General features: G+C 64.6%; 2 protein-coding genes across 11 annotated transcripts; both read right to left on the bottom strand.

Annotated features, from left to right (window-relative positions):
* Window positions 1–2,625: 2,625 nt before the first annotated feature.
* On the bottom strand, window positions 2,626–9,219 carry GLI4 (GLI family zinc finger 4). 4 transcript variants are annotated; one of them, XM_059395275.1, is made up of 4 exons: window positions 9,159–9,219; window positions 7,516–7,674; window positions 4,395–4,511; window positions 2,626–3,677 (listed from the first exon to the last, which is right to left on the bottom strand). In XM_059395275.1, exons 1-4 carry the CDS (start codon window positions 9,205–9,207, stop codon window positions 2,764–2,766), a joined length of 1,239 nt encoding a protein of 412 aa, XP_059251258.1. In that variant the 5' UTR covers window positions 9,208–9,219; the 3' UTR covers window positions 2,626–2,763. The 4 variants fall into 4 exon arrangements, with proteins under 4 accessions (XP_059251258.1, XP_059251260.1, XP_059251259.1 ...); XM_059395277.1 differs by lacking the exon at window positions 9,159–9,219 and adding an exon at window positions 8,849–8,929; XM_059395276.1 differs by lacking the exon at window positions 9,159–9,219 and adding an exon at window positions 8,324–8,926.
* Window positions 9,220–11,632: 2,413 nt separating this feature from the next.
* ZFP41 (ZFP41 zinc finger protein) lies at window positions 11,633–21,632 on the bottom strand. 7 transcript variants are annotated; one of them, XR_009403297.1, is made up of 6 exons: window positions 18,080–18,828; window positions 17,711–17,765; window positions 17,260–17,370; window positions 16,509–16,642; window positions 13,558–13,669; window positions 11,633–13,376 (listed from the first exon to the last, which is right to left on the bottom strand). XR_009403297.1 is itself a non-coding variant. In XM_059395273.1 (6 exons), exon 2 carries the CDS (start codon window positions 19,407–19,409, stop codon window positions 18,831–18,833), a length of 579 nt encoding a protein of 192 aa, XP_059251256.1. In that variant the 5' UTR covers window positions 19,410–19,604; window positions 21,546–21,632; the 3' UTR covers window positions 11,633–13,376; window positions 13,558–13,669; window positions 16,509–16,642; window positions 17,711–17,765; window positions 18,080–18,830. The 7 variants fall into 7 exon arrangements, 3 of the variants coding, with proteins under 3 accessions (XP_059251256.1, XP_059251255.1, XP_059251257.1); XM_059395273.1 differs by lacking the exon at window positions 17,260–17,370 and adding an exon at window positions 21,546–21,632 and having other exon boundaries at window positions 18,080–19,604; XM_059395272.1 differs by lacking the exon at window positions 17,260–17,370 and adding an exon at window positions 20,710–21,252 and having other exon boundaries at window positions 18,080–19,604.
* Between the last annotated feature and the right edge of the window lie 5,203 nt (window positions 21,633–26,835).

Genomic DNA, 26,835 nt, shown 5'->3' with positions numbered 1-26,835 from the left:
GTGTCACCTCCTGCTGCTTCCCTCCTGATGGTGCTGGTGTTTGGGGCATGGGGTTTTTGCCCGAAGGCTTCATGGTGGCAGCCCGCTGCAGGGGTGCGGCAGGTCCTCTCGCTAGTATTTCTCAGACGCCAGGAGTGTTGGGTGATGGTCGTATCCCGCATGGTGACAGCGACACGGTTCCCTGCAGTGCAGACGACTGCGGCCTGTCCCTGAGCCCGGCATCCACGGTCCCCTCCCTGACTCCGCGATCAGCCAGCGCGCTTCTCCACATTCGCCACATTCAGAGGGTGTCTCTGCACGTCCACTCTGATCCCGCACCCACTGCCCCCCCCAACCAAAGGCTTCGCCATGTCTGGTCCGCTCACTGGCTCCTTTCCGGTGTGAATCTCTGATGTTGAACCTAGCCTGAGCTCGCGCTGGCCGCTGGCGCGTTCATGACGGTCCTCAGGTCTTCGCCCCACCGCCCCAAAAGGCTCCAGCAAGCCGCGCTCCAGCCCGTGCCCTCCCCGGCCAGCACATCCACCTCGTCTCTCGAGCGCACTGCGGGTTCCAGCCCCGACTGGGCGCCGGTCTGACCCTGTGGCCGCGTGTCTGAGACCCAGGAACAGCGTGGGGGGGGGGTTGCACGTGGGTGAGGATTTCCCGCAAAGTGTCGCTTGAGGCCACCTGAGCACGGACTAAACTGCGGTCTTTAGCATTTCTCTTGTGAATAACACTCAGATGCTAGTGGCTCCAGACTTTAAGTTTTGTCCCTCACCTCCACCCGCGCTCCCCGCTGGCCTCCCGTCCCCCCGCCGTCCCCCTGCCCACCCCCCGCCAGGCCCCGCGACCGCCGCTTCTCCGGCCGCTGCCGCCGTGCCAGGCTCTGCCGCTAGGGGCGCCAGACGGAGCGGGCGGCGCCGGGGGAGGGAGGGACGCGCTCCTTCTGCCGCGCCTCCCACCCCGCGGCCCCGCGGGGCCGTCCTCTCTGCCGCTCTGCAACCTGCGGCCGGTTTTTCCGGCGTGCAAAGCTTCGCCGCGCAGGTCCGGATGTTTCCAACCTGCCTGAGTTTCAGAAGACTCCTCGCCCCTTAGAAGGAGGCGGGTCTGGGGCTGCCTTCGGCTCCGCTCTGTCGCGGCGAGAGCCCTTCTGGAGCAGCAGGAATAAGGCTGACCCTATGCCTTAAGGACAATTCTTATCCTTGCTTGTGGTGGTGAATTGTATGTGTCAACTTGACCGAGCCATGGGGCGCTTAGACATTTGGTCAGACATTATTCTGGTTTGTCTGTGAAGCTGTTTCTAGAGATGGACATTTCAGTTAGCAGGCTGAAAGGGGCGCCCTCTCCTATGTGGGTGGGCCGCATTCAATCAGTTGAAGGGCTGAATAGAACAAAAAGGTCCAGTCTGACCTGTGCAGGTCCCACCCAGTCCTTTTTTTTTTTTTTTAAGATTTTATTTATTTATTTGACAGACAGAGATCACAAGTAGGCAGAGAGGCAGGCAGAGAGAGAGGAGGAAGCAGGCTCCCTGCTGAGCAGAGAGCCCGATGCGGGGCTCTATCCCAGGACCCTGAGACCATGACCTGAGCCGAAGGCAGCGGCTTAACCCACTGAGCCACTCAGGCGTCCCCACCCAGTCCTTTTAAGAGGTGCATGGGGCACTGGCGTCTAGGGACAGTCTAGGGCGGTGTGGAAGACCTCCAGGTTCCACTCTTGGTGGCCACCTACCAGGTCTGGTCGCGGTGCCAGCATCCGAGTGCAGCTTGGGCACAGAGGTGGTGGGCTGACCCTTCCAGTGCACAGTCTGTCACCCCCGCTCCCTGTGAAGCCCTGGGGGCTGTGCGTGCAGGGCTGTCGGAACGCCGAGGTCCCACATGACCCTTGCCGTACTGGGGGGAGAAGGCGGCTTTTTCTATTTCAGGCCAGCAAAGGTGACTCATAAGGTGTCTGGAGCCTCAAAGCTGGGGTTCAGAAACTGCCTGACCCTGACTTTGACTCTTCTCCCCTACACCTGCTCTGGCCCTGAGTGGGGGCACACGGCGAGGAGTCCAAAGTGCTTGGTGGTCATGGAACCTTGGGAGCGTGGCCCAGAGAAGTAAAGCAGTCCAGCCAGAGGCCCTTGGGCTTGGAACTGGGGAGGCCCAGCTAGGAGTTGTAGCCACGGGAGGGGCTGAACAGCTCCTCAGTGTGGGGTTGGGTCCCTGAAGTGTTCAGGAGGAAGCAGGTGGGGCAGGGAACATGCAGGCTTCTCCACCTCGCTGATCTCTCTCCTGTACCTCAGGCTGAAGTCAGAGCTGCAGGCCAGGTCTGAGGAAGGCCAAAGCCAAGGCCGGGCCACAGCCCCAGAGGTGTATGCCTACCAGAGGGCAAACATCCTGTCCCCCCCCCCACCCCCAGAACCCCACCTCTTCTGGGGGCTGGAGGAAGCTGTGAAGCCTGGGCCACTTTGCACACGGCTAAAGGTAAGGGACAGGAGGGCCCTTGCCTTGGGCAGCCACCACTTGACCTCGCCTGCCCCACTTGGGCTCTCTGCACCTGAAAACACCCAGCTATGGGTCCAGGTTAAGTCAGGAGGCCTCCTGGCAGGGCCCCCAGAGACCAAACTCCAGCCACACCTCTCCGGACACAGGCAGCAGCAACTCCTACTTCCATCAGTTAAAAAGAATTTATTTGGGCCGCTGGGCGTGCGGGGATAGCGACGCGGCTCGGGAAGAGGGGGCAGCGCGAGCCCTCTCTCTGCAACCTCCGCGCACCCGGGCCCCTCCCGCCGCAGCCGCCCGCCCGCTACTCCCGGTAGTGCACCCTCTGGTGCTGGATGAGCTGGGAGCTCTGGCCGAAGGCCTTGCCGCAGGCGCCGCAGGCGAAGGGCTTCTCGCCCGTGTGGGTCCGCAGGTGGCGGAAGAAGTGGGAGCGGCCGCGGAAGGCCTTCCCGCACTCGGGGCACTCGTAGGGCTTCTCGCCGGTGTGGATGCGCTGGTGCTCGATGAGCACCGAGCTCCAGATGAAGGCCTTGCCGCACTGGCTGCAGGCGTACGGCTTCTCGCCCGTGTGCAGCCGCTGGTGCCGCACGAGGTTGGAGCTCTGGCTGAAGGCCTGGCCGCACTCGCCGCACTTGTAGGGCTTCTCGCCGTTGTGGATCCGCAGGTGCTGCGTGAAGTGCGAGCTGTGGCTGAAGGCGCGGCCGCACTGGCCGCACTCGTACGGCTTCTCGCCCGTGTGGATGCGGTGGTGCTGGATGAAGCCCGACCAGCCGCGGAAGCGCTTCCCGCACTCGTGGCACGCGTACGGCTTCTCGCCCGTGTGGATGCGCTGGTGCTTGAGCAGCAGCGACCGGTACTTGAAGCTCTTGCCACAGGCCTCGCAGCGGTGCGGCTTCCCGCCCCGCGGGCCGCCCTGCCGGACCCCGGGCCCCGACCCCCGGCTGCCCTCCAGATCGCCGGGCCGCTCGGGCTCCCCCGCCGCCCCAGGGGCTCCCTGCGACAGCAGCGTCACGCGCCATGGGCCCCTCTTCTGGGAGCAGGGCGCGGTTCCCGGCGGCTGGCCCGTAGGCCGCTCCAAGCTGGACTCCTGCCCAAAGCGGCCCCCACACCGGGGTCTACGGGAAAGGGTCCTCAGTGCCCCCCCGGCCTGGTCCGCCCCGGCTTCAGGGTGGTGGGGGTCGGGGGACGACGGGGCCTGCTCCGGCTCTGCCTCTGAGTCTGAAAAGAGATGGGGAGGGGCAGATGGCACCCCCCCGGGCATCCGCCACTCCCTCCGCCGCACCCCGGCTCTGCCGCTCTAGCTGCTGGAGCCCGGGGTGACAGCGGACCCGCCTGGACCACGCCCCCTGCTCCAAAAGGGGCCGCCCGGGCTCCCGGCAGGGATGGGGCCACTTCAGGGCACCGCCGGGAACAGGATGGAGTCTGGGTAGCCACCGTCTCCTGGCCTGGCCCGCTGCTCCTAACACTGTGGCGGGGAGGGTCGGCTCCCAGGGATTCCATGGGGTGGCGTGAGGGCGGGCGTGTGGCTAGGGGTGGGAGGAGTGCTGCCCCAGCCAGGCTGTAGGGAAGGGGGTGGGGACCAGAGCTGAACTAGGGGACTAGTGGAGGCCCAGGGCACCACACGATGGGTAGGGGATCCAGACGACTCTCTGGCTGCAGAGTGCCACTGAGCAGCGGATGCTGGCCGGCCACAGCTCTGGGGCTCAGGGAAGGGGTCTGGGCTGCACTCACAGCCTGGGGAAAGGTCAGTGACAGACTGGGACTGAACCGGGTAGGGGTCATCTCCAGGACAGAAACGAGCACTGAGGCAGGGACAAATGAGCTGGTGTCCTGGCAGTGGTCGTGCCCGATGCAGGGGTGCTGTGGAGAGCCCGGCACGCGGCAGCCATGGGACGTGCACTCGGGCAGGGCCGGACAGGGGTTCTGCTCACTCACCTGGCCAGCAGGTGTCTCTGCTGATCTGGACCTCCTCCACATCTTGGAGATCCAGGCCGGACGGCTCCTCCTCGGGCAGTGGCTGGGAGAGGGTCTCCGGGCTGCAGCCAGGGGAGTCTGGAGGCAAAGGGGGACGGGGGCTCATCTCCCCCTCCTCTGCAACCTAGCCCAGGCCTCGCTCAGCCGCCTGCAGAACGCCGCCTGCACCTTGCCCTCCTGGGGGGCCCACGGGGCTGATGCTCCCCAAGAGCCACAAGGGGAGACAGGCGCAGCCATGGGACACTCCTTCCCTGAGAGCGAGGGCCCTCTGGCACTGCTTGGCTGCTCCGGAGTGTGGGCAGTCCTGGGAACATGGGCCTTTCTGGGCTGCAGCCTTCACACGTTGCCCTCTCCCAGCCCCCAAGTCGCTCACCACCACCTCCGAAGGCCCTGGGCACCTCCGGGCGGTGTGTGTGGGGGGGTGCTGTGACACAGTGCTCTGCCTCTGTGGAGGCCCCAGGCCTGGGGCTCTTGTGGATACGAAGGAATTCTGGGGCCAAGAGGGCGGGGCAAACTTTTCCGGCTGGAAGGGGCACTCCTTGTTTGTAAAAGGGCAGTTAGTCCACACTTGGACGTGGACACAGGGAGAACGCAGTTGGGGTAGGGGATCAGCCAGAGTTCAGGTCTCAGTGCCAAGGCGGGGAACCCTATCTGGAAAGCCTGCCTCTGCTTGGGGGCAGGGGGCGCTGCCCTGGCCACAAGGTCCCTCCCCACCTCCGGGCTGTGGTACGGTGGGGTGGGGGGGAGGCGCATCCTTCTCCGTCACCTGCCGCTGCCCATTGGCTGCCCCTCCTGCCCCAGGGCTCCAGACCATGCTTTCCAGAACACATTCTGGAAGCTTGGGCTCTGGCGGACATAGCTTCATGCCAGGCCCCTTGGCCAGCCCCACAGCACCCTGGCTCCCAATGTCTCTGTCCTGTCCCACACCCCACCTGCCCAGCTCCCTGATCTGGAGGCTCAGGGATAAGTGGCCGCCACCTCTTTGGACCAGTTTCGTGCCCACCCCACCCAAAGGACAAATGGCTCCCCACTCAAGGATGTCCTCTGCCCGCCCCTTCCCACCCCCTCCAGCACTGTGTCCAGCCAGAGTTTGGAAACTGGCTCTTGCGTCAGGTGATGTGGGAGACTGTGGGATCCAGCCCTGGTGCGGGCATGGGGACACCAGGTTTCCCTGGGCAGGCCCCACCCCCAGTGCTCTTTCCGGCCTGCACCACCCACTCTGGTCTGGGAGCAGGGAGGCTGGGGCTCCAGAAGTCCTGGTCTCACTGGCTGGAGGGCCCTGGGCAGGTTCCTGAGATGCTGGGGTCTTTCCTCTGAGGGCATGGGTGGACCACACGGCACTGAGGAACCCACCGGCAAGGGAAATGAGGCGCAGAGACGGCGAGCGGCAGTCTCTGCCCCGGACAGCAGCTTGATCGTGCGGCCCGGCTCTCTCTGTCCGGCTGCTCTCCTCCTTCTGGCCCCTTGGACCTCCGTGGGCTCCCCCACCCGCCAGCCACACCTCTTCCTTCACAGCCTGCCAGAGGCCCCATGCCTCTCTTCCTTTAGGGTGTCTTGGTTGTTTTCCTGGCAGGCAACAACCCCCCCGCCCCGCCCATTTCGGAACAGCACAGGGAGTGCTGAAGCTGCTGTCCACACCCCTTCTCGCTGGGCAAGACCCCTGGGCACCTGAGGGCACTTGGCTGTGACTCCGGGAGTGCGGCCCGGCCCCCAGGCTCTTGCTGGGTCGGGGGCAGCCCCACTCGCTGGGGCGGGAGGACTTGCATCCCCGGCACCAGTCTTCGCATCCAGCAAGACTGGCTTGGTCAGCATGTCTTCCAGGACAGTCCCTCCCTGGTCCTACGTCCTGCCTATTAGGAGACACGAGCCCCGAGCCCCAGCCTGCTGGGCCCAGTGGGGGGAGGTGGGCTTGAGGGCCCAGGCTTGAGTCCCAATGATGTGTTCTGAGTCCTACCAGCCTCCACTGGCTCACATCTGGGTTTCCATGTCCGTGTCAGCAACACGGGTACAGCAGGTCCTACCTTGCCAGGCTGTTGTGAGGGGGGATGTGAGAAACTGGAGGGGAAGAGCGGGCCCCGTAATGCTGACTGCGTGGGGGACAGGCCTGAAAGCACCGTGCAGGGAGAGCCCTGCAGACTATGTGCTTCTTCCCGCAGCACCCAGCTCTGCCCCCAGCGCCAGCCTGGCCACCCCTGGGACGGGCAGGAGGCTGGGGGCCGGCCATCCCCGAGCCAGGCGCAGCGCAGGTTAGCAACCGCTCCCGTTCCGATCCTGGACTGAGCTGGGGGTGAATCCCACGTTCCCTAGCCCTGTGTGACCCCTGTGGGCCTCACTGTCCTCATCTGCTAATGCCCTGGAGAGGGCGGTCACTGGGCTCCAACACAGCCCGCACGGAGTCCTTGGCACAGAGCTGGCGCATCTCCGCCGCCATCACGTCACTTCCTGTAATGCCAAGAGTGGGATGAGACACGCCCAAGCCCTTGACCTGGCGGTCATCAGTTCATCGTGTCCTCGGCTGTGAGAAGTGAGGCCAGGCCTCCTGTGGCACGTGGGGCACGGGCAGAGCCCCTGTGGCTTCCTGATGGCTGAGTGCGAGTAAGACCCAGGGGCACCCCACGCCATGGGCTTGGACATCCTCTCCGCCCCTGGCCCCCACCAATCACTGGCTACTTCCACGCCTCTGACATCCTGAGACCCGGCCAGGAGGGGGGACAGGCGGGCAGCTCCGTCCCTGCAGGTCCTGGGGGGCCCCCAACCCAAACTGGCCTGCCCAGAACTCTGGGTGCTATTTTCTTGGGGTGGGAACAGAAGCTCATAAAGGGAGAGGGCAGGACACAGGACCCTACCCCTGAGGCCGCTCTTCCCCAGTCCCCCAAACCCAGTCCCAGGGGACTCCGGGGAGCCATCGCTCACAGGGCTCGGTCTCTGGCCTCCGCCACGGATGCCCCTGGCCTGACCCAAGTGCGAGGGTGCAGGAACCCCAGCACCCGGTGAGCTGCCTTGTTTCCAGCAGGCAGTGCCAGTGGCGCGGGGCGGGCGGACGGTGCAGGGAGACGGAGGGAGTGCAGCGCAGGGGGAGTACCGTGTTCATGACTGTGGAGAAGCTGGGCCTCGCGCTGGCAGGTTCCAGGTGTCCCTGGTGACGCAAGATTGACCGGGGACGGGACACGAGGGGGCTCCTGACTGTCCCCCAGGGTCGCCATCTTCCCCAAGGCCTGCTGAAGGTATGCACACCTGGGACCTGGGGAAATGAAAACCATGGCAGGATAAGGGGGTCAGAGGGACGAGTGGACGGTGGGGCAATGCCAGCTGCCCGTGAGCCGCAAGGGAGCCGGGGGCTCCTTCATGGGGCGTGGACAGGAACAATGATGCGGGAGAGGCCACGTGGGGCCGGGGGTGAGATCAGCTGGGCCCCTGGTACGTTTCTCCGCCACATCACATCACGTGGACAGCACCTGTACAGCCGCAGGGACCCAGCCCAAGCGCCCATCCAGCACCGGTCTGGAACGCTGTCCCAGCCCAGAGCTTAAAGCACGTGGGCTCTCCCCGAAGAACGAAGAACGGCCTGGAGCGCTGCTGGGCGCTGCCGCCCCCGGGAAGGGTGAGAAGGCGCACTCCGCCTGCTGGAGCATGAACGTTCCAGATTAAATCTCAAGACAGTTCCTGAGGGGAGCACCGCCCCCGCAGACCCTGCAGAGCCCCGGAGGCTGCCGCTGGAGACCACACGGGCAGCCCACAGGGCTCTGCGCCTCCTCGAAGGTTCAAGGTACCTGCTTTAATTTGGTTTGCAAGAATGGTGTGTGCCGGGGGAGAAGGGTTTCCTTCCGCACTGTGGGGAAGGGGGGCTCCTTACTGGGGTGTGGCGAGGACACCGGTTACAGGACACTAACCAAGGGCCCCTAACAGTGTCTGCTTCAAGGACGTGGGGAGGCAGCCGCCGCGGGGCTCCTGGCCAGCGCCTGGGCCATCTCCGCACACCGCACCCCCTAATGACAGGAAGGGTCGCGGACTCTCAGGGAAGTGGACCCAGGTGGACGCAGGGTGATCCGCAGTCAGGACGTCCGGGCGCGGGCCCTCCACCTCCTACGTCCAGCTCAAGTTACTCGGTCCGCTTCCCAGGACTTCTCAGGGAAGGGGCACGCTCCCCGCCCCGGCTGTCCGCGCGGGGGTGGCGCCCACCCGGCCGCCGGCACGGGCTCCGGCCGCAACTGCACCCCACTCGGCTGCAGGCGGGGGCGGGCGGAGGGACAGACACGCCCCGGCCAGGAGCAGGCCTTCCCGCCCTCTCTCCTCCTGGCCCGCAGCCTGAGCCCCGCGGGGAAGGGCCCGATCTCGGGGCGCTGGGCGGCAGGGCGCAGGCTGGGCGGCAGGGCGCAGGCTGCCCGGCCGAGGACCTCTCTGTCTCCGCGTCGCACCTGCACCGTGGGCACCAAGCCGGCTGCGTCCCCGCGGTGCCCGGCGCGTGGGAGGCGCCCCGCACACGGACGCCCGCGCTCGCCGGGGGCCGGTGCGTCCGCTGCGGCCCGCACCCCGCGGAGGCCTCCTCTGCGCCCCGGGGCGGCGGGGCGCCCACCCGCGCCCCCAGGCCGGGCCCGGGCCGAGGTCACGGCGCCGCGGGGTGCGGCCGGGGCGGGGCCCGCGGGGACGACGCGCGAGCGCGGACCGGCCGGGAACCCCGACAGCCGCCACCGCCGCCGCCGCCGCCGCCGCCCGGCGCCCACTCACCTTCCGAGCGGGAGGCGGCCGCCCGCGCGCCGGCCGGAAGTGCGCCCATGCCCCGCCCCGGCCCGCCCGCGCGCACTTCCGGGACGCTCTGGGCGCCGGAGGACACCGCCTCCGTGGCGGGGGCGTGGCGGGGCGTGGCGGGGGCGTGGCGGGCGGCCCGAGTTCTCCAGGAGCCGCTGCGCCCACGGCGCGGTCCGTGCCGCGCGGCGGCCCTCGCGGGGTCCCGCTGGCCGCCGTCAGTCGCCGCCAGATTCTCTTCTTTTACGGGGTGTCTCAACCGCCCTCCGGGCCGCGGCGCGCCAAGTGTTCCCGAGCTCCCGGGCGCGCGGAGGCGCGGCCGCAGGCTCTCCCGACCCCTCACCGCGGAGCGCCTCCTGCACGCGCGCCCCGTCGCTTCTGCGGTCGCAGAGAGGGGAGCAGGCGTCCGGCCTTGCAGGAAAGCGGACAGCCGGCACGGCTCCGCGAACTCACCCGGCGGAATGGACGCTGGCCCTTCGGCCGGGCGGGTGGACAGCACGAGGACAGCCAGGGAGCTCCAGGCTGCGGGGATGCCCAGGACGCAGGGAGGGAGCCCAAACCCAAGAATCCCGGCATCTGGTCCCAGGTCCCAGGCGGGTGCCAGGCGGCAGAGAAGCTGGGGCATCAGGGACAAGTGAAGGACTCGGTGTGGGGAGACGGGGTGAGCGCTGGCAAACAGGCAGCGGCAGCCCCGAGCCGCTGACCCCTGGAGGGTTAAAACCTGCAGACAGGGCAGCCTCCTGCCACAGCTGCCTCCCTTGCCCGCACCTCAGGCTCCCAGCCCTGCAGGTTCTCGAAAAACCTCCCGCTGCTCGCCTCTGCCTGACCTCGTGCCAGGCCCTGGGCCAGGAGCAGGGGTACGTTGGGAACAGGCTAGCTCCCTGACTCAATGGAGCTGCCATTCCAGCACGTGGGAGAGAGCACACCGCACGTCGGCAAACACACGGGCACCACAGCCCCGGTAAGAACTTGGAGGAAGCTTCCAAGAGCCTAGCGATCCAAGGACGGCTCACAAAGGCAGTGACACCAGAGGAAGGGAGGAGGAGAGTGGGGCAAGCTAGTCACACAAAGGCTAGAGAGAAGAGTATTCAAAGCAGAAGAAAGAGCATGTGCCAAGGTCCTGAGGCATGAGTGTTGCCCAGGGTTTTGCAGCAACCAGGCAAGCTGGGAGTGTGGTGAGCCAAGGGGGAATGAAACAAGGTGGACAAGCAGTCTTGAAGGCACCATTAGGAGCCTGGGTTTTAAGTGCACCGGGAGCCACGGAGGGTCCTGAGCCGGGGCGTGAGATCGGCTGTGCATTTTAACAGCAGTTTGGGACAGCAGGGAGGCAGGAAGGGACAGATGATGTAGGTCGAGAGTGGGCTGGGTAGGGCCCGTGTTGGGGACCAAACTAACAGCACCTGCTGCTTGCTGGGATGTGGGGCACGATGACTTGGGGTTCAGGCTGGAGTTTGACTTGAAAGCCTGCTTCGAGACAGGGCAGTGCCACAAGCCGAGTTCTGTCTTGGACACGCGGCCCACGATACACAGAGGTAGCTGGGGGCTCCCAGTTCCCCTTCTCAGTCTGTCCCTCAACGTCTCCTTGCTGGCCTGTGCGTGGCCCTGCTGGGTTAGCTTCAGTGGGGTGGAGCACCCTCCTGTTTCCTACGAGGTTGGGGAGGTGGGGGTTTGTAATTACTGGTGTGGAGACTCCCAGCCAGTCAGGTGTCCCGCCTGCCTCTGCCCCACTTTCAGGGGGCCACAGCCCCAGCTGCCCAGTAGCCAGGCTCCTCAGCCTCCACAGAGCTCCTACCAAGTGTGTGGGGTTCTGTAGAGAGCTGCCTGGCCCTCCCCTAGCCAACAGCTCTGCTCTTCTCTGTCTTGCCTGTGTGTCTCCCCACCGGTCCCTGACTCTGGGTCTGACCTGGAGTTCCATCCTTAGCCAGGTCCTCAGCCTCTGGACATCGGTGCTCTGCAGGACACTGAGCCGCTTTCTCCCTCCCACCACCCAGCAGACGCCGGTAGCACCTCCCTTCAGTTGTGACAAACACAAAATGTCTCCAGACATTACCACGTCCTCTTCTGGGGGGCAGGAGTGGCCTCAGGAGAAGAGAACAACAGTGTGGCAGGGCGCGCTGACCCAGGCTCTGCAGTAGAGGAAGCAGGCAGAGGGCCTCCCAGACCCCCTCCAGCGTTATGAGTACAGGCATCAGCCGCCAAAAAACCCCTAGTTCCCCAGCATCTGGGGCCAGGAGGCCCATGTCCGTGGAGGGACATAGTATTTTGTCCCCCGAGGGCTCACTCCCATCTTGAGCCAGCAGACTCCATCTCTGGTTGTCAGTCTCTTACGAGTCTGGTTCATGTGAGGCAGCCCCCAAGAGACCTGGAAGAAGTGACCAGTTGGGTCTCTGGCTCTGCAGGCCCTGGGGAGTCCCGACTGCACCCCTAAACTGCAGGGAGATGAGCGGGACCCAGCGAACGGGTCAGAACAGAGTTTATTACGGGGGAAACAGATTATCCACAAGCAGCAGGACAGGACATGTGCTGGGGAGAAGGGTGGCTGGAAGGTACCAGAACCAGTGCAATGCCGGTCGGGATGGAGGCAGCGCTCCATGGAGCGTAAGCCACAGAACTCGGATAAACCGAAATGGAACGCGTCCCCAGATGCGCACGTGCTTGCGCTCTGGGGCCTGAAGGACATGAAGGGATCGGAGCCGGAGCCCGTCAGAGGTCACTGCTGGGAAAGTCCCATTTTCGGCCGCGTGGGACCCACAGCTGCGTGCTGAGAGCCCAGTGGACGCGCTCTGCCGGCGGTTGAAGACGATCCCAGGACGCTGCCGGAGCTCACCAGGACTCGCGCACGTGTTAGAACCCCGACGGCCACAGGGTGGTGCAGGGACTCGGGGCCCACATAGTGTGACAGGGAGCTCGTGCGGATCTCGGTGCTGGCATCCACGTGGGCACCGGGCAGGAGGCACCGGGGGGGGGGGGGGGGCTCAGGCTGCAGGCCTGGGAAGCCCACACCTATGGAGACGGCAGGCAAGCCCAGCAGCAGTGTCCCCAGGGCCCCCTGGCCCTGTCTGGATCCTGGCAGGACTCTGGTCAGGGGGAGGACCCTGTAGTTTGTGGAATGGGCAGCCTGGAGTTTGGGACACCAGGAGACCACCAACTCTATGCTCAGTGCACAGAGGTCCCAGGAGGCACGGGCCCCACCCAGAGCAGAGCTGTGTCCTTGGGCGAGAGACCGGAGTCTGCCCCTCATCCACGTGACTGGTCCCAGCCTGAACTGGTCTTCAGTCCATTTCCTTTCTGGTCCAACACTGCTTCCCTGGGCCTTGGGGACACCCCTTTTACCCCTCTGTCGTGGCTGAGAACCCTGTCCTCACCGATCCTGCTCCAGAGCAAATGTCCAAGTGTCCTCTGTGCCACAAGCTTCTGCTGCGAGCACCAGGACTCGGGAGCCCGGGGTTCAGCTCCCCGAAGCCGAGGTCTCCGGGCTGTGTCCGGACCTGCATTGTCCGCGGTGTGTCTTGGGGCCTCGCTCACTTGCAGGGAAAGGACGAGCACACTTGGTGTCCAGACTGGGGATGGACACAGAGGCCGCTGCAAATCAAGGCCAGGAAGCACCCTGGTGCCTACAGCCTCCTCAGGACCGCAGTGGGCCTGGTCACAGGACAACCCCCCAACTGGCAGGCGGAGGAGGAAGCAAAGCCCCACCGGCTGCCCACTCTGCCACAGCGCTGGCGGCCACCTTCCCTCAGATCGGGCCTGGCAGGGGCCCCGCGGGGACACGCCGGCCCGGCTCACAGGACGCCAGCGTGAAGGATGATCCACATCACCTCCCTGGGTCATCCGCAGGTGTCCTCCGTGGCTCCCCGCCTGGTGTCTGTCCCGCGCCCTCCAGGCTGGGCCAGGTGCTGAGGTGCTCTGTGGGCGCGGCCCTAAGTGGTCCCGGGCATCGGGCTTTGAGAACCACGCTCAGCCGGGGGTCCCTGAAGGTTTTCCATGGGGAAAAGGCATTTCTCTGGGACCGTCCCAGGATGCTGGGGAAGTTCCTGACGTTGCCTGTGGGGTTTCTGCCTGCAGCGCTTCCCTAGAAGGCGGGTGGTGTCTGCATTGCCTTCCTGGGTGCAGCGGGCCACGGGTGTGAATTTTGTGGCCTTCGGAGAGGCTGGGGAACCGGTGAAGGGCCCTCGGGGTGTTTGCTGCCTTCACGGAGCTCTGCGAGGGGACAGGAGGCGCCGCTCACCTGTCGCACCACCCCGTCCACCTGCTGGGGGTCACCTGCCCACCAGCACCACCCCCACCGCCCAGAGATTTCCAGCCCAGCCCCGCCCCCACGCCCCCAGACGGAGAGGACGTCTGGGTTAGGGCCTCTCCGCTTGCCCCGCGCCCTCCTCACCGCCTGCCGGGGCTCAGGGCTGGCCTGTCCGGCTGGACGGGTCACTCTTACGCATCAGGAGCTTCCTGACCAGGGTGATCTGCTCTCACAGCCAGAAAGGGACACGAATTACCTTTTAAACAAAGAAATGCAATTATGACCTGGCTGTGCCCCACCCCCACTCCACTCCTGGCGCAGGAGCCAGACTGGCCCGTGCTTGTGGCCAGGTCCTGACCCACGCACCCCAGCCTGGACAGCAACAGAACGGGGCAGCGAGGGGGAGCATCAGGTCTCAAAGAAGTTAAGGAAGTTAGAAACTAACATTTCAAACCCACGTAAACCTCGGAAACGTCGTGGGTATGATGGGATTCGAGAGCAGCTCAGAGCCCCGCCCCCGGTCCCGGCGGGTCGGGAGCCCCGCACTGCTGCCCGCCCGCCGCCCCACTCCCCTGCAGGGACACGCTGGGGTTATTTCCAATTTTTCTGACATTCCACATGCACTAGCGACGTTACTGCGCGTGCACAGAGGTTCCCTACGGGATTTTAACGAGCGAGACTTCTGGGCTAGCACGGTAGGGTGCGTCTCTAACTTGCTATGAAATGCGGTTTTGTTGCTAAAGTGGACTGACCGCTGCTACCAGGACTGCGGACTCCACAGACTGTTCTCGCGGCAGAAAAGACGCAGGTGTTTACTGACTCAACTGTGTGCATCACGGCCTTATGCCCTACGCTCAAAGCCTTTTCATCATTCCCAGCAGAACCCTGCACCTGTTAAAGGGGAACATCTCCTGCCGGGCGGTGTGGAGGAGGCACGGCCTCGGCCCCTCCCGTGAGTGCAGGCCGCACGGTGGTGTCCCCGCCGGCCTCTGGCACTCTGCCCCGGGCTTCCGAGGCTCCCACTCCTGCCACCCAGGGGTCTGCGCTTATTTCCCTGGCGGCTGACAGCTGAGCCCGCGTCTGGCGGCATTACCACGCTTGTCTGGTGAGGGACACTCGAGCTGTGTCCCCCAGAGGCCACTGCGACTGCCTGCTACAGTACCGCACCCCCCGGCGCCGGAGGAACCCTACTCCCCTTCTTCGCACCGGGGTCCTCTGGGAGTCCCAATGCTGACCTTCTCGCCAAGAGCCTGCTCAGCCCTTCAGTCCAGTACGCGGGGACAGTGTGTGGATTCTGTGTAGACGGTAGGTCACTTGCTGACGACCACACTCGGGGGTTTCTACTGTAATCCTAGTGCGTTCTTTCCTCCTGGCCTGGCTCCGGGCGCAGGGGGAGCCGTGAAGGCGGCCCCCTTATGTTCTGCCCTCAGAGGGGACGTGGGCCGCACGGGAGCCCGGGCCACAGCACCGTTCTGGGTGCCGGGAGAGGTTCCGTACGGGTTTAGACAACGCTGCGATGCTCCTTATTTATGAAGGCATCCGAATCACGAACGGATGGTGGGTTTTGGCAGAGACTTAACTCTGTGATAACAGGCCCCTCCCCCATCGGTTGAGGGGAGAGATCACATCCGTTTTGAGCTACTTTTGCCTTTTCTGAAGGAGACCTCACCTGGCTGTACTATGAGCTGCGCTCCTGCCCTTTGGGACTGGGTCTGTCCGCGCCGTGCCGGCCTCTGCAGCCGTGAGCACAGACATCCGGGCTGTCCCAGCTCATAAAGTAAGGCAAGGGGTTTCCTCTTTTCAACCTTTGAGTCCCTAGAGGACCAGAATGGGTTCCTGACCCCCTGAATGCCATCTGGACTTGCATTCTTCGAGGAAGACTCGAGACTCCGGACACACCCCGCGTGGCAGGCACGGGGTCTCTGGGCCGCTTGCTCGCGCACCAGTCTCCCTTCCTCGTCTGTGCTCCCATTCCCTGGCCCCGAGCTTGGGCTTCCCCGATCCCTGGTGTCCCTGCTGTCACGTCCCCTTTGCATTCCTGACGGTTCGGTGGCTCCTGCTCTGTTCTTGGACGCTGCTGCTGGCCAGTGCCAGCCTGAACGGTCCTGGTAAACAACCAGCATCCACTGTCTCCTGCCCACAACGGCCTCCGTGCCCATGGGTTATGCCGCTCTCTGCTCCTTGCGATTTCCTCCGTGCCACAGTGCGTTTGTTCCGTTCTCGTTTTTGTAACTTCCGAAGCCGGAGCTTCGGCTTCTGATTTCTAGCTTGTCTGCTGTCGGGACGGAAGTGCTTGGGGGTGACATGACCCCATGCAGCTTCTGTGGCTCCCAGAGAAGCCGGGCGAGCCTCTCTTTAGTGTCAGGGAGGTCTGCACGTTTTATAGATTTTTTTTTTTTTTTAATTTGGGTCAGATTGTTGAGAGTTTTCTTTTTCTTAGGAGAGGAGTTTCACTAGAACAATAGAAAGCCCCTCAAAACTTCTAGAGAGACAGGAGGCAGAAAAGGCCGCTCGCTGCTTTGAGATTGATTTTGTGACTTTTCTCATGACTCAACTGTACTGGAAAAACAAATTTCCAAGTCTTATTTTTTAAAATGTATTTTTCTGTGGCTCTCTTGTGGGCCAGTGCAGTTGAAGTCACCGGCAGCCTTCCTGGGAGAGGTGCTGAGGGCTGTGGGTGTGCACAGCCCGCCTCCCACGCACACGGGCAAATGTCCGCCTCCCTACGAACACAACCCCATGGCAAGATGCCCACATCCAACGCGGGGCTGGACCTCACCACCCACCGCGTCAGCCAGGCTCACCCCGAGCTGACACTCCTGAAACACTTGCGGGGAGCCGGCCCTGCACCTGCGACTTCATGCGAGTCGCTGGGTCGGGGTAAGCCCCGTGCGGATGCCCACGTCACGCCACAGGAAACTGAGGCAGCATGAGGAGGTTAAGGGACATGCCCTTGGTCGCACGTCGCCAAGGCACTGGCTGGAGTCCAAGAGCCCAGGCTCTTCCCCACGCACTCCTGCTCTCTAGAAATCGGAGCCATGGGGTCAGAGCATGTATCTTTCTCTTCTGACAACCTGGCCATGACGAAAACCCACCTGGCTGCTGATGGAGAGGCCAGGCCAGCCGCCGACTGTGCCGCTGGGACGCCCACCCTGCAGGGCGCAGAGCAGGAGGCCTGCCGCCACCATCTCCACCTGTCATTCGTGTCTGGGCACCCATCCTGTCAGCCCTAAATGCAGAAACATATTTATCTCAGTATTATTTATAATGCTCGAAGCCAGAAACAGCCCACGTGCCCGTCAGGAGACAGTCAGCCCTCCCTCCCCCACCTCCAGGCAGCGGCACAGACCACGCTCGCCGCCCTCCGAACAGAAACCAGTGGCAACCTGGGATACAGATCCTACAGACACATGCGACCTGGCGTGTCTTAGGCCGTAGACAAGACAAACCCACACGCTGAGGAGGACATGGACAGCCCTGGACGTGCGTGCTGTGGGGGTGGCCGCTGGCCGGGCATCGCACCCTGCGCTCCAGCACCCCAAGACGAGCAGCAGGGCTCGCCGCTCTGGGCCCCTCCGTGGCCTCCCAGGGTCTCCTTCTGCCTGGGGCCCCCCGCTTCCCCCCAGCAGTGGGTCTGGGAGGAGGTGCGCCCGGACGGGCGACTCTCGCGCGCCCCTCCCCGACAACACCCAGCCTGGTGGCTGCCGGTCTGTGCACATACAGCTTCTGCGGAACTCGGCCACGCGCGTTCCCTTGTGCTGTCGGGGCTGCGGTCACATGCCGCAGTGGAGTTGAGCAGGGACAGACGCCTTAGGGCTGCAGGGCCAGGAACGGTCTCTATCTGACCCTTCACAGAAGACGTCTGCCGACCTGCTCCAGGTGCGGGAACGACCAGCGCGCGCCATCTGCCTCGTCGCGCTCCGAGTGAACGCAGGTCCTGTATTCTCTGCTGAACGTCTGAGAGTAAATCGCAGACATCATGACCGCATACCCCTGGGAAAACCTTAGTCCTTCCCAACAAGGACAGGTGGATGGCCGCGATCCAAGCAGGCCCCGGGAAACTGATGCAGCTCTGCCCCCCAGTGGACAGTGTGCACACGAAGTTTGCTAATGTCCCTGTGACTGCCTCTGCAGCTATCTTGCCCATTGAGGACCATACACGGTGTGTCCCCCTGGATCCCCTGCCAGGCCTGGGGCGAGCGGAGTCAGCTGTGAGGGCTGCGCTGGGGCCGGGCGGGGAGCCAGCTCCGGCGTCGAAACACTGCGGCTTCTAGGAAGAAGGGGAGCAAACACCTACCAGCCTGGAGAAGCATGTCCGCCGGGAGCACCTGCCCTCTGGCGTCTGTGACCTCCTGATGGAGAAACAGGTCTCCCCCTCATTCAGGGCCTGCTTGCAGGATGGAACCCCAAAGAGTGAGGCCATTCTGAGGGTCCCAACAGCTGCAAGTGTGGCATCAACATTTTCCTAGTGAAAGCCCATTACCTGCCGGTTGGCGGTCACCTGGCTCCCCTTACACTGTCGGAAACTCTGGGACACACCGGGCCACTCTGAGAACATGGAGCCTCCTCCAGGCCACTCCCAGGGGGAAACCAAGGTGGGCACAGCATGTGGCCTCACCCGGGGGATAAGATGGAACTTGGGGGCCAGGCAGCAAGTGAAACTAACCTGGAGAGCTGCCCTCCGGGGGGCAGGGCGCACGGCCTCACAACCGAAGAGCCCCATGGCAGATGGGGCCGGCTCGAAGCTGCCCGCACATCCTCGGGACGTCTACCACGTGTCCGGGGCAGGAATCTCCCACGGTGGCGGCACAGGTCCTGAGGGACCCGCCTGGGTGAGTGAGGCCGCTCACCTGGGCCAGGGGGACGCACAAGGGGTCGGGTGGGGGTGGGGCTGCTGCAGCCCGAGGAGGGAAGCCGGAGCACGAACCGCTGTCCCCACGGCCAGCTGAGTGGGCCCGGCCGGCGTCTGGTGCGGTGCTGGGGGCGCGACCGCAGAGCACAGCTCCAGCTCAGGGCCACCCCTCTCCCGCCAGGCTGCACAGGGAGGACCCGGCAGGTCGGGGATCTGCAGTCAAGTCTTCAAGAGAGCTGAGAGGGCTGAAGCCACAGAGGACGCCATGGGCAGAGGCCGCCGTGGAAGGTGCTGGGCCACTCGCAAGCAGCCATCTCGAGAGTCTCAGACGGCTGCTCGTGTCCCCAGAGTCTCTGGGGCCACAAGCCCCTCCCACGTTGTCGTGGTGTATCGGTCCAGGTCTTTAGCACACTCAAGCACCCGCTTCCCCCACTGGCTTGATTTTCCAGTCGGCGACGGGGTCGCCCAGGCACAGGCGTGCTGTGCTCCCGGAGCCCGCGGCATCGCGCAGGCGCTGCGGGAGGCACGGCTCCCATCGGCACCAACACGGCGCAGCTGCCCTCGCTCAGTGCTTCTTCCGGGGGTGACGCTTCCGATGGCGAATGAGACACGAGCTGTAGGCAAAGGTTTTCCCACATTCCTTGCACTCGAACGGCTTCTCTCCCGTGTGCGTCTTCTGATGTTTTAGGAGGTTGGAACCGCAGTTGAAGGCCTTCCCACAGTCGCTGCATTTAAAGGGCTTTTCTCCGGTGTGGATTCTCTGGTGCTTGGGGACGTCGGAGCTGTGCCGGAACGTCTTCCCGCACTCCTCACACCTGAAGGGCTTTTCTCCCGTGTGAACCCTCTGGTGGCGAAGGTGGTCTGTCTTGTGCTTGAAGACGCGGCCACACTCGCCACACTTGAAGGGCTGCTTTCTCTGAAAAGGCACGAACACAGGAACCCCCTCAAAGTCGTCTTGAAACGAAGCATCGAAGGCGTCGAACACCTGCTCCTCGTCTGCAGGGCTCAGGCCGGCCTTCCTGGCCGACGCCGACCTCTGGTTGACCCTTTTCTCCCCAGAAGCTTTCTCTTCTTTGGGAGCGTCCTTTAGCAAATCTCCTTCTTTTGGGGTCTGTGCCTTCTTTTTGCCCCTGGGCTTTTCCATCTTCCTTTGTTCCCGGGAGAGGAAGGGTCACTAGAAGCCAGGATGGGCTGAGGAGAAAGGCCAGGGTACAGACGCCCCACTTCTTCCGAAAGCTCTTGCTTTAGTCACAGCTCTTGATCCTCCTGAGCTAGTGATGAGCGCTCGGGGCTCTGGGGCAGGGTCTGCACTGGAGAGAGGACGCCACCAATCCTTGTGCTGCCGGAGAAGCCAGACGGTGAAGGTTAGATGACACGGGTGTGCGCGAGGACCACAGCTGTGGGCCCCTGCAGTGCAGAGAGGCTAAAGGACAGATGGGGGCACCCAGAAACGTGGCCCTTTCTCTGCTCGCTGGTTCCCCTTTCAAACACAACACTTGCTCTAACCCTCTCCCAGGGGATGGGGTCTCCAGGCCTGTGTCCGTGGGCTCTGACATGAACCAGGGACCAGTAATGGTGTGGTCCCCATGTTCGTTTTTTTCCCCCATTTTCTCCCTCCTTCTCCACTGCCTGTATTTGGGACCAGAGAATGTGCTCTCCACGTGTGGGACCCACAAGGGCCCCTTTGGAAGCTATCCTCCGGTCACCTAGGGCCTGGAGTCTGAGATGGATCAGATGTGGGGCTGGCTCCCCAGGGGCACCCCAGCCCTCCTCCCATGATCCATCTCCATACAGCAGCCGGCAAAACCCCTACACATCTGTCCCAAATCCCAGTGGCTTCCCTCATACTTACGAGCCCTAGACCTGCCTGACTGGGCCCCCTCCTCACTCCCCTCCACCATCTAGCTTTCTTTAGGCTCCTCAAACATATCCAGTCCTTCCTGCCTCCGCGCTTGGTTGATTCCAGACACAGGCCAAGGGTAGGTGTGCATGGGGCCGGCCCCTCACTTCGGAGCTCTGAATGGGCCCTTCTCGGAGACGCCTCCCTGACTCCACCAAACGCCGCCCCCATTCCCTGTTCACTGACCAGGCTCCAGTCCTCCCTGGGGCCCTGAACCAGAGCCCACTCCTTAAACACCTAGATCTTGCGTACACTGTGAACACCTGATCCCTAGCTCCATCTAACGGCACCCAATCCCACCACAAACTCACATGGGATCCAACAGCTCCCCCCCCCCCCCCCCCCCCCCCCGTGTTTGTAGGAGTGTCACAGCCCCTAGTTCTTTTGTGGAGTTCCCTCTTCTGTCTCTGTAAAGGTATCTCGTGGCCTGTGACGGCTACCGTATCCCTGACAGGCTGTCTCACCCCAAAATGTGATGTCCTAGGTGGTAATGACCCAGTGGTGTATTTTTCTTTGAATCGTGTTTTCCATCTCATTTATCTACCTGAACATTTTCATCTGTGCGTCTGTCCAACTCGTGTGTATGACGACACTGTAGCGTTTTAAATAAAATTTTTAAAGTAATCTCTATGCCCAACGTGGGGGCTTGAACTCAAGACCCCGGGGGGAGCGTGCCAGGCTCCACGGACGCAGCCAGCCAGGCAGGTTCCGCGAGGAGCCGCTCTCAGCACCCGGGCGGAGCCTGACCCGAGGGCGAGGGCAGCTCGTGGGGCTGAGGGCGGCCCGGGGAGGCGAGTGCGCGGAGCAGCGTCGGCGGGAAACGGCAACACCAGCAGCGGCCGGGAAAGCGCCCTCAACCCCGGCCCCACCCACTGCAGCGCCCGCGCGGGGCTCCTCTGCGCTCCGGGCTCCTGGGGGACCGGCACCGCCAGCTGCGAGGCCGCAGCCCGCACGCCGCGCTCGGGAACCGTCCTCGGGGCTCGTCCCGCCGCCCAGCTCCAGCCGGCAGGGCCGGACCGCGGACCCCGCGCGCCGCACCAGCCGCGAACCGCGTCGCCCGACGGCCAGGCCCGCACCTCGCAGCCGCCGCGGCGCTCCGGCCACCCGGCCCCAGGGCTGCGGTGCGGCGCGCGGGGCAGCGCCGGGGCAGCGCCCTCCCCTCCGGCCAGGCCTCCTGAGGCTGCGGGGAGCCCCCGCGGCCCGGGTCCCCGCCAACCCCGCCGTCGGAAGCCCGGGGCCCGGCTCGGGACCCAGAGACGCGCTCGCGCCCCGCCAGCCCGCCGGGCCCGCCCGCAGCAGCCGCGAGCGGGGCCGGCCGCGGAGAGGGCCCCGCGGGCAGCACGGCGCGGCCCCGCCAACGGCCTCGGGGCGCCGCGTCACCTCGATCCGCTCCGAGCGGCTCCTCGCCTTGTCCCCGCGGCGCCCGGGAGCCGGAGGAGAGGCCGCGGCCGGGGGGCGGGCCCGAGCGACGCCGGAGGGAACCGGCGCGTCCCCGGCTGCAGGTCGGGGCCCGGGACCGACGCCCGCCCCGGCCGGCCCCGCCGCCCCCGCCTCCCGCGCCAGCGCCCGGCCGCGCGCCCAGCCGAGCAGCCGGGCCGCCGAGCCCGCCGGAAGGACCCGCCCCTTCCGGCGCCGCTCTAGGAGGAGGGGCCCCGGGCCTCTCAGTGGTACCGCGCGCGGCCCCGCCCGGCTCGTCCCCGCTTTTCCATTTCCGCAAGGCCCCGCCCCGGCCCCGCCCAGGCCCCGCCCCGGCCCGCCCCTCACCTCTGCCCCGGCTCCCGGACCCTGCCTTCCTCGCACCGACCTCCCTCGCCTCGTCCTCCCCTCCCTCGCCGCTGCGCCCCTCCCTCGCGGCATCCTCCTCTCCCTACCCCCTGCGCCCTCGCCCCTACATCCCCCCCTTCGGCCCTGCCCCCCTTCCTCCCCCCCGCCCCCCCCTCCCTTCCCCGGTCCCCCCCCCCCCTCCGCTCTTGCCCCCTCCCTCGCCCCCTCCCTCGCCCCTGCGCCCCCCTCCCTCCTCTCCAGCCCCAGACGGTGCTCCTCGCGCACCGCGGGTGTTCGGGGCGCTGGTGCTCGCTCTGCCTGGGCTGTCCTGGGAGCTCAGCCTCCGTGGAGCCCACCCGGCCGCCCTCTGTGCCCCTTTCCTGCTTCCCACAAACTTAGCCGCTTAGCAGGGTTCCTGCGGGCGCGTATCCTGGTGCCCCGACCAGCCGCCGTCCAGTGCGGGTGCTGCAGGCTGCAGCTGGGTGCCAGCTGGCTGCGTTCTCAGCCGGAGGCTCACCTGGGGAAGGAGCCTCTTCCACACTCCCCTGCTTACTGGCAGGACGCCTTTCCTGGGGGCTGTGGCAGGGAGGGCCTGCTTCTCATTGGCCGCTGGCTAGAGGCTGGCCGTGGGTCCTAGTGGCCCCCAGCCATTCCCTGTGGTGTTGCCCCCTCCATGGGCAGTTCCCAGCGGCTGTTTGTTTCTTTAGGGCCAGCAAGAGAGCCTCTGTCCCGGGTCTGCACAGATGGAGTCTCATAGAGTGTAGCCTTACTGTGGGAGTGACGTCACCAGTACACTGTAACCTCAGGCCCACGTCCTGTCTGTCACTTCTGTATGTCACTGTCTGCCATACTGTGGTTTCGAAGCAAGTCCCAGGTGCCACCTGCATTTAGGGAGGGAGTGGTCTCCGTGACGCCACAGCTGGTCTCTTCCCCTACCTCAGACTCCTGGGCCTGGCCCTGTGATTTTTTTTCTAGCACATTCCAGGCTCTGACATACTCTGATATCTCCTTATTTGTGTGTTTATCAGGCAGAGGCAGGCCCGGAGGGCGAGCAGAGCGGGGCTCCGGGCTGCGGGCTGCCGGGGTAAAGCAAAGGTCACAGCCTGGCCAGTCAAATCAATGTTCGGTTTCCCGGTGGCGAGCGGTGGGGGGGAGTGGACGCCTAACATTGGTAGGATTTAAAAGTGCCCCTCGATGACTCTTCTGGGCGGCTGGGGGCCAGAACCACTGCTCCAGAGCACAGGAGTGGGGACGCTCGCAGGGGCTCAGTGAGGCCTCAGATGCCTGGTGCTGAGTGAGGACCTAAGCGTCAGGTGTCAGGTTTCCCATTCCTAGAAGCACCGATTCCTTGCCCGTGAGCGGATCCTCGATTATGCATCACACCCCTGGCCCCTCGAGCCTGCGGTTAGTGACAGGCGGGTGGTAAGTACGCTCCTTCCCCGTGTTCGTCTGCTGACGGGCCTCATATGTCTCTATATATGTTTCTTTTTAACGAGGCTCCACACCCAGCACGAAGCCCACCCCGGGGCCTGAACTCACAACCTGAGATCAAGACCCGAGCTGAGACCAAGCGTCAGTGCCACGCAGGCGCCCCACGGGCCGGCTGTGGGAAGTGAACGATTGGGGGTTGCGCGGGTGGCAGCAGGCCTGGGGAGCCCGAGCCCTAGGTCAGGCCCCCGCTCCCCTCCAGCGTCAGTTCTCTGTCAGGTCCGCCTGGCCCCAGAGGCTGCGCGGCACTGGCGTGGCTTCTCTGGGCGACTGTAGGGTTGTGTGACCGTGTGGACTGCACGCTGCGGGGGCACAGAAGGCTTTCCTGTGGCCACTGCCTTCAAGGCTTGCTTGTCGACGGATGCTCCCAGGTCAGGGCTCCTGGGATCGGGCCCTGGGCCGGCGTCCTCTGTCCTCTGTCCTCTGTCCTCTGTAGTGGGACGAGAACTGAGTTCCCGCACAGACACTTCCACACCCACAGCTCAGCTCAAGCTCTTTCTGGGAGGAACGAGGATGTCGGGGGAGGGGGAGCCATGGAGAGGCTTTCCCCTGTTTCTCCGTTCCTGCCCCTTGCCCCCCACTCTCTGAGACCCTGTGGCCAGGCACCAGCCATCCCTCCACCTCCAGCAGCCCCGCCCCGGAGCCTGGTGCCCTCCCCGGTGCACCCTCAGGCAGGACACACCTCTGCCTGGAGCCTCCTCTGAGGCCAAACCACATGGGACCCCTCACCAGCGCGGGTGGGAGCCCATGACTCCTCTCCATCTGGAAGGTTCCAGGTGGGGCCCTGGGTCCATCAGCTTCTGCAGACCCAGCGGTCACCAGAGGGCCAGTGTTTAGCAAGCTCCATTGTCAGGAGCCTCTCTTTTGGGTCAATGCCTCATCCTTGGTTCTCGCAGAGAGAACAAGAACAGGAAATGCACGTGGCCACCTGCTTCCTGTTTTGGGAGAAAGGATGTCCTGAGACCACCCCAGGGTGGGGGGGCGGTGAGTGGACAATGGCAGCTGAACCGGGGGGGGGGGGGGGCCTGGGGTGGGCAGGAGAGGGGAGGAGCCCGGCGCTGTGGGGAGGATGGAGGCTGCCGGGCTGGTGTGCCCGGGGACTGTCTGCGTGCGCCCTCTCCCCGGATCCCTTGTTCGGGCCGGCAGCCCTGAGGGCCCAGAAGAGGGAGCAGAGCCTTCTTGCTGAGCTTGCTCCCAGGGCCAGGACTGGGTGGGGGCACACAGGGCCTTTAGGTGGCCCCAGGGGCTGGTTCCGAGGTGTGAGTGGAGAGAGAGCTTGGGAAGGGGTTCCTCAGCCCAGTGGGCTTGTTTGTCCTCTCCGTGTCGGGGGTCAGTTGTGGGGGAACAGAAGGGAAAGGGTGAGTGGGCGGACCCAGTACGGGGAAGGGGATAGAGGGTGACAGAGCCTGCACTCCCCTTCCCTCCGGAACAGCTCCAGGGGTCAGAGCGGAGACCACCAGCATCACCCCTGGCACAGGAGCACCAGCGCCTGGTGGCCAGCACCTGAGTCAGCCTCCACACGGATCCTAGGAGACGGGTTCTGCTCTCCTCTGGCTCTGTGGGCCAGGGGAGCGTGCACAGAGAGGCCGCGTGGCTGGCCAAGGTCACGCAGCTGGGAAGTGGCCCATTCAGACTTGAGGCCTGGCCAGCAGGTCGGCCCGGGGGCTCCTTGTCATCTCAGCAGCTCCCACGCACACTGACAAAGGCCAGGGAGCCACACGGCCACCAGCTCCAGAAGTTACCAGCATTAGGGCTCTTGAGAAGCACCTTCTAGGCATTTGTGTACCTGCAGGTGCCCTGGGGTGAGGACCGCTGAAGTCTGACCAAGCCCCAGAGGCTGCTTTCCCAGCCGCGGCCTCTCCCTGTCCTATGCTAGTGACCTCTGGGATGGACACGTCCTTCCTTATCTGTGGCGAGCCTGGATCTTGGAAGCCTCCTGCCCGGGGTTTCAGTCTAGAAGAAGGGACCTCAGCCAAGTGCCTGCTGTCACCCACTACAACCTCCTGAGGCCGGCCCGAGCCGAATCCCCACAGGAACTGCTGGTTCTGTGGGACAGGGAGGGAGAAGCCCGTCTCCATTTACAGAGGTCTGTGGGCAGAACCCAGTGCTCCTGGGCCAGCCGGCTGGTGCTGCTGCAAATGCATGGGGGACACAGGCGTCACAAATAGCCCTGACAGGTCACTGAGCACCCGGACGGACCGACGGACAGAGGACTGAGGAAGCCAGCAGGAGCTACCGGATGCACTCAGAAGGGCCACAGGCAGGGGCCCTTGAATTCTTGGTTTTTTGGGCACGTGCTTCAGCACCCCCATGTGTCTGCGGGTCCCCCCGGGCCAGGCTGTCACCAAGCCCCATCTCTCCCATCCTGGAAACACCTCCCTAAGCTCAGCCTGGGCTGACGCCACTCTGCCTGCTGCACAGAGCTCTGTCTCAGCCCCTGGTTATGGCCTGCGTCGTGTCCCCAGAATCCACATGCAGGGTCCTTCTCAGGACTTCAGAGGGTGGCCGTGCTTGGAGATGGGTCTTTGTGGAGGTCATGAGGGTAGGGGAGGTCACTGGGGGCCCTGATCCCCACTGACCGATGCCCTTACAAGAAGAGACCAGGACATAGATACGCACTGAGGGATGACCCCATGAGGACGCGGGGGCAGGATGGCCACCTACACACCCACGAGAGAGCCCCGGGAGCAACCAATACCACTGACACCTTGACCTTAGCCTTCTGGCCTCCAGGACCGTGCGACAGTACCTTTCGGTCCTAGCAGCCCTCCAGCTCTGCCGCTGTCTCTCCTGCAGCCCCTAGGGTCTGCCTGCCCCCGGCACACTCCCCACCCTCACCCCCCAGCCTGGAGCCCCCATACTCAGCTGCATGTTCCTTGGGGGAGCATTAGAGCCCCATGTCTCTGTGTGCCTTGTCCCCAGCTGGTCAGAGCTTGGGGCAGGGAGGTGGGGTTAGAATTTGTCCCATGAGTTGGAATCCGCGACGACCAGCAGGGGCATGGGGCGCCGCGCACAGTGCTGTGGGCACTGGCGTATCTGGTGGAGGGAAGACTGTGTGTGACTTGGGGAACGGCCTGCCTTGAGGCACATCAGCCCAGGCGACTCTGCCGCCTCAGGCCGAGGGTGACAGCAGCCTCCAGACACAGGGAGGCCATGCACGCAGGGGCAGCGCGGGGGAGGCTGTCCGTCCGGTGGTTTGTCTTTCTCCCCCTCCCCCACCTGCCCATCACAGATTCAATCTCAAAAATCCCAGCTCTCTAGGAGCCTGAATCTAGGAGTGGGAAAGGCAAGGGCGTCTGACGGTGTCTGGACGGCGGGAGCATTGCTAGAGGCCGTGCGGGGGCTGAGAGCTACGCCTGACTTCTGGGCTGTGGCCCCTGTGGCCAGTTTGCCCTTCTGCTGGGCCCTGGACCTGGGC

Source organism: Mustela nigripes, chromosome 3 (assembly GCF_022355385.1).
Source record: "Mustela nigripes isolate SB6536 chromosome 3, MUSNIG.SB6536, whole genome shotgun sequence".
NCBI classification, from domain to species: domain Eukaryota; kingdom Metazoa; phylum Chordata; class Mammalia; order Carnivora; family Mustelidae; genus Mustela; species Mustela nigripes.
The sequence above is the reverse complement of the archived record's forward strand: the minus strand, read 5'-3'. Positions and strand labels throughout refer to the sequence as shown.

Bases quoted from the DNA above. Each gene is read 5' to 3' on its own strand.
- GLI4 (XM_059395275.1), bottom strand. From the start codon at position 9,207: ATGGGCGCACTTCCGGCCGGCGCGCGGGCGGCCGCCTCCCGCTCGGAA. The intron at 7,675-9,158 runs GTGAGTGGGCGC...TCATTTCCCCAG, and splicing joins GGCCGCCTCCCGCTCGGAAG to GTCCCAGGTGTGCATACCTT. The intron at 4,512-7,515 runs GTACTCCCCCTG...CTTTGCCTCCAG, and splicing joins TCTCCACAGTCATGAACACG to ACTCCCCTGGCTGCAGCCCG.
- ZFP41 (XM_059395273.1), bottom strand. From the start codon at position 19,409: ATGGAAAAGCCCAGGGGCAAAAAGAAGGCACAGACCCCAAAAGAAGGA.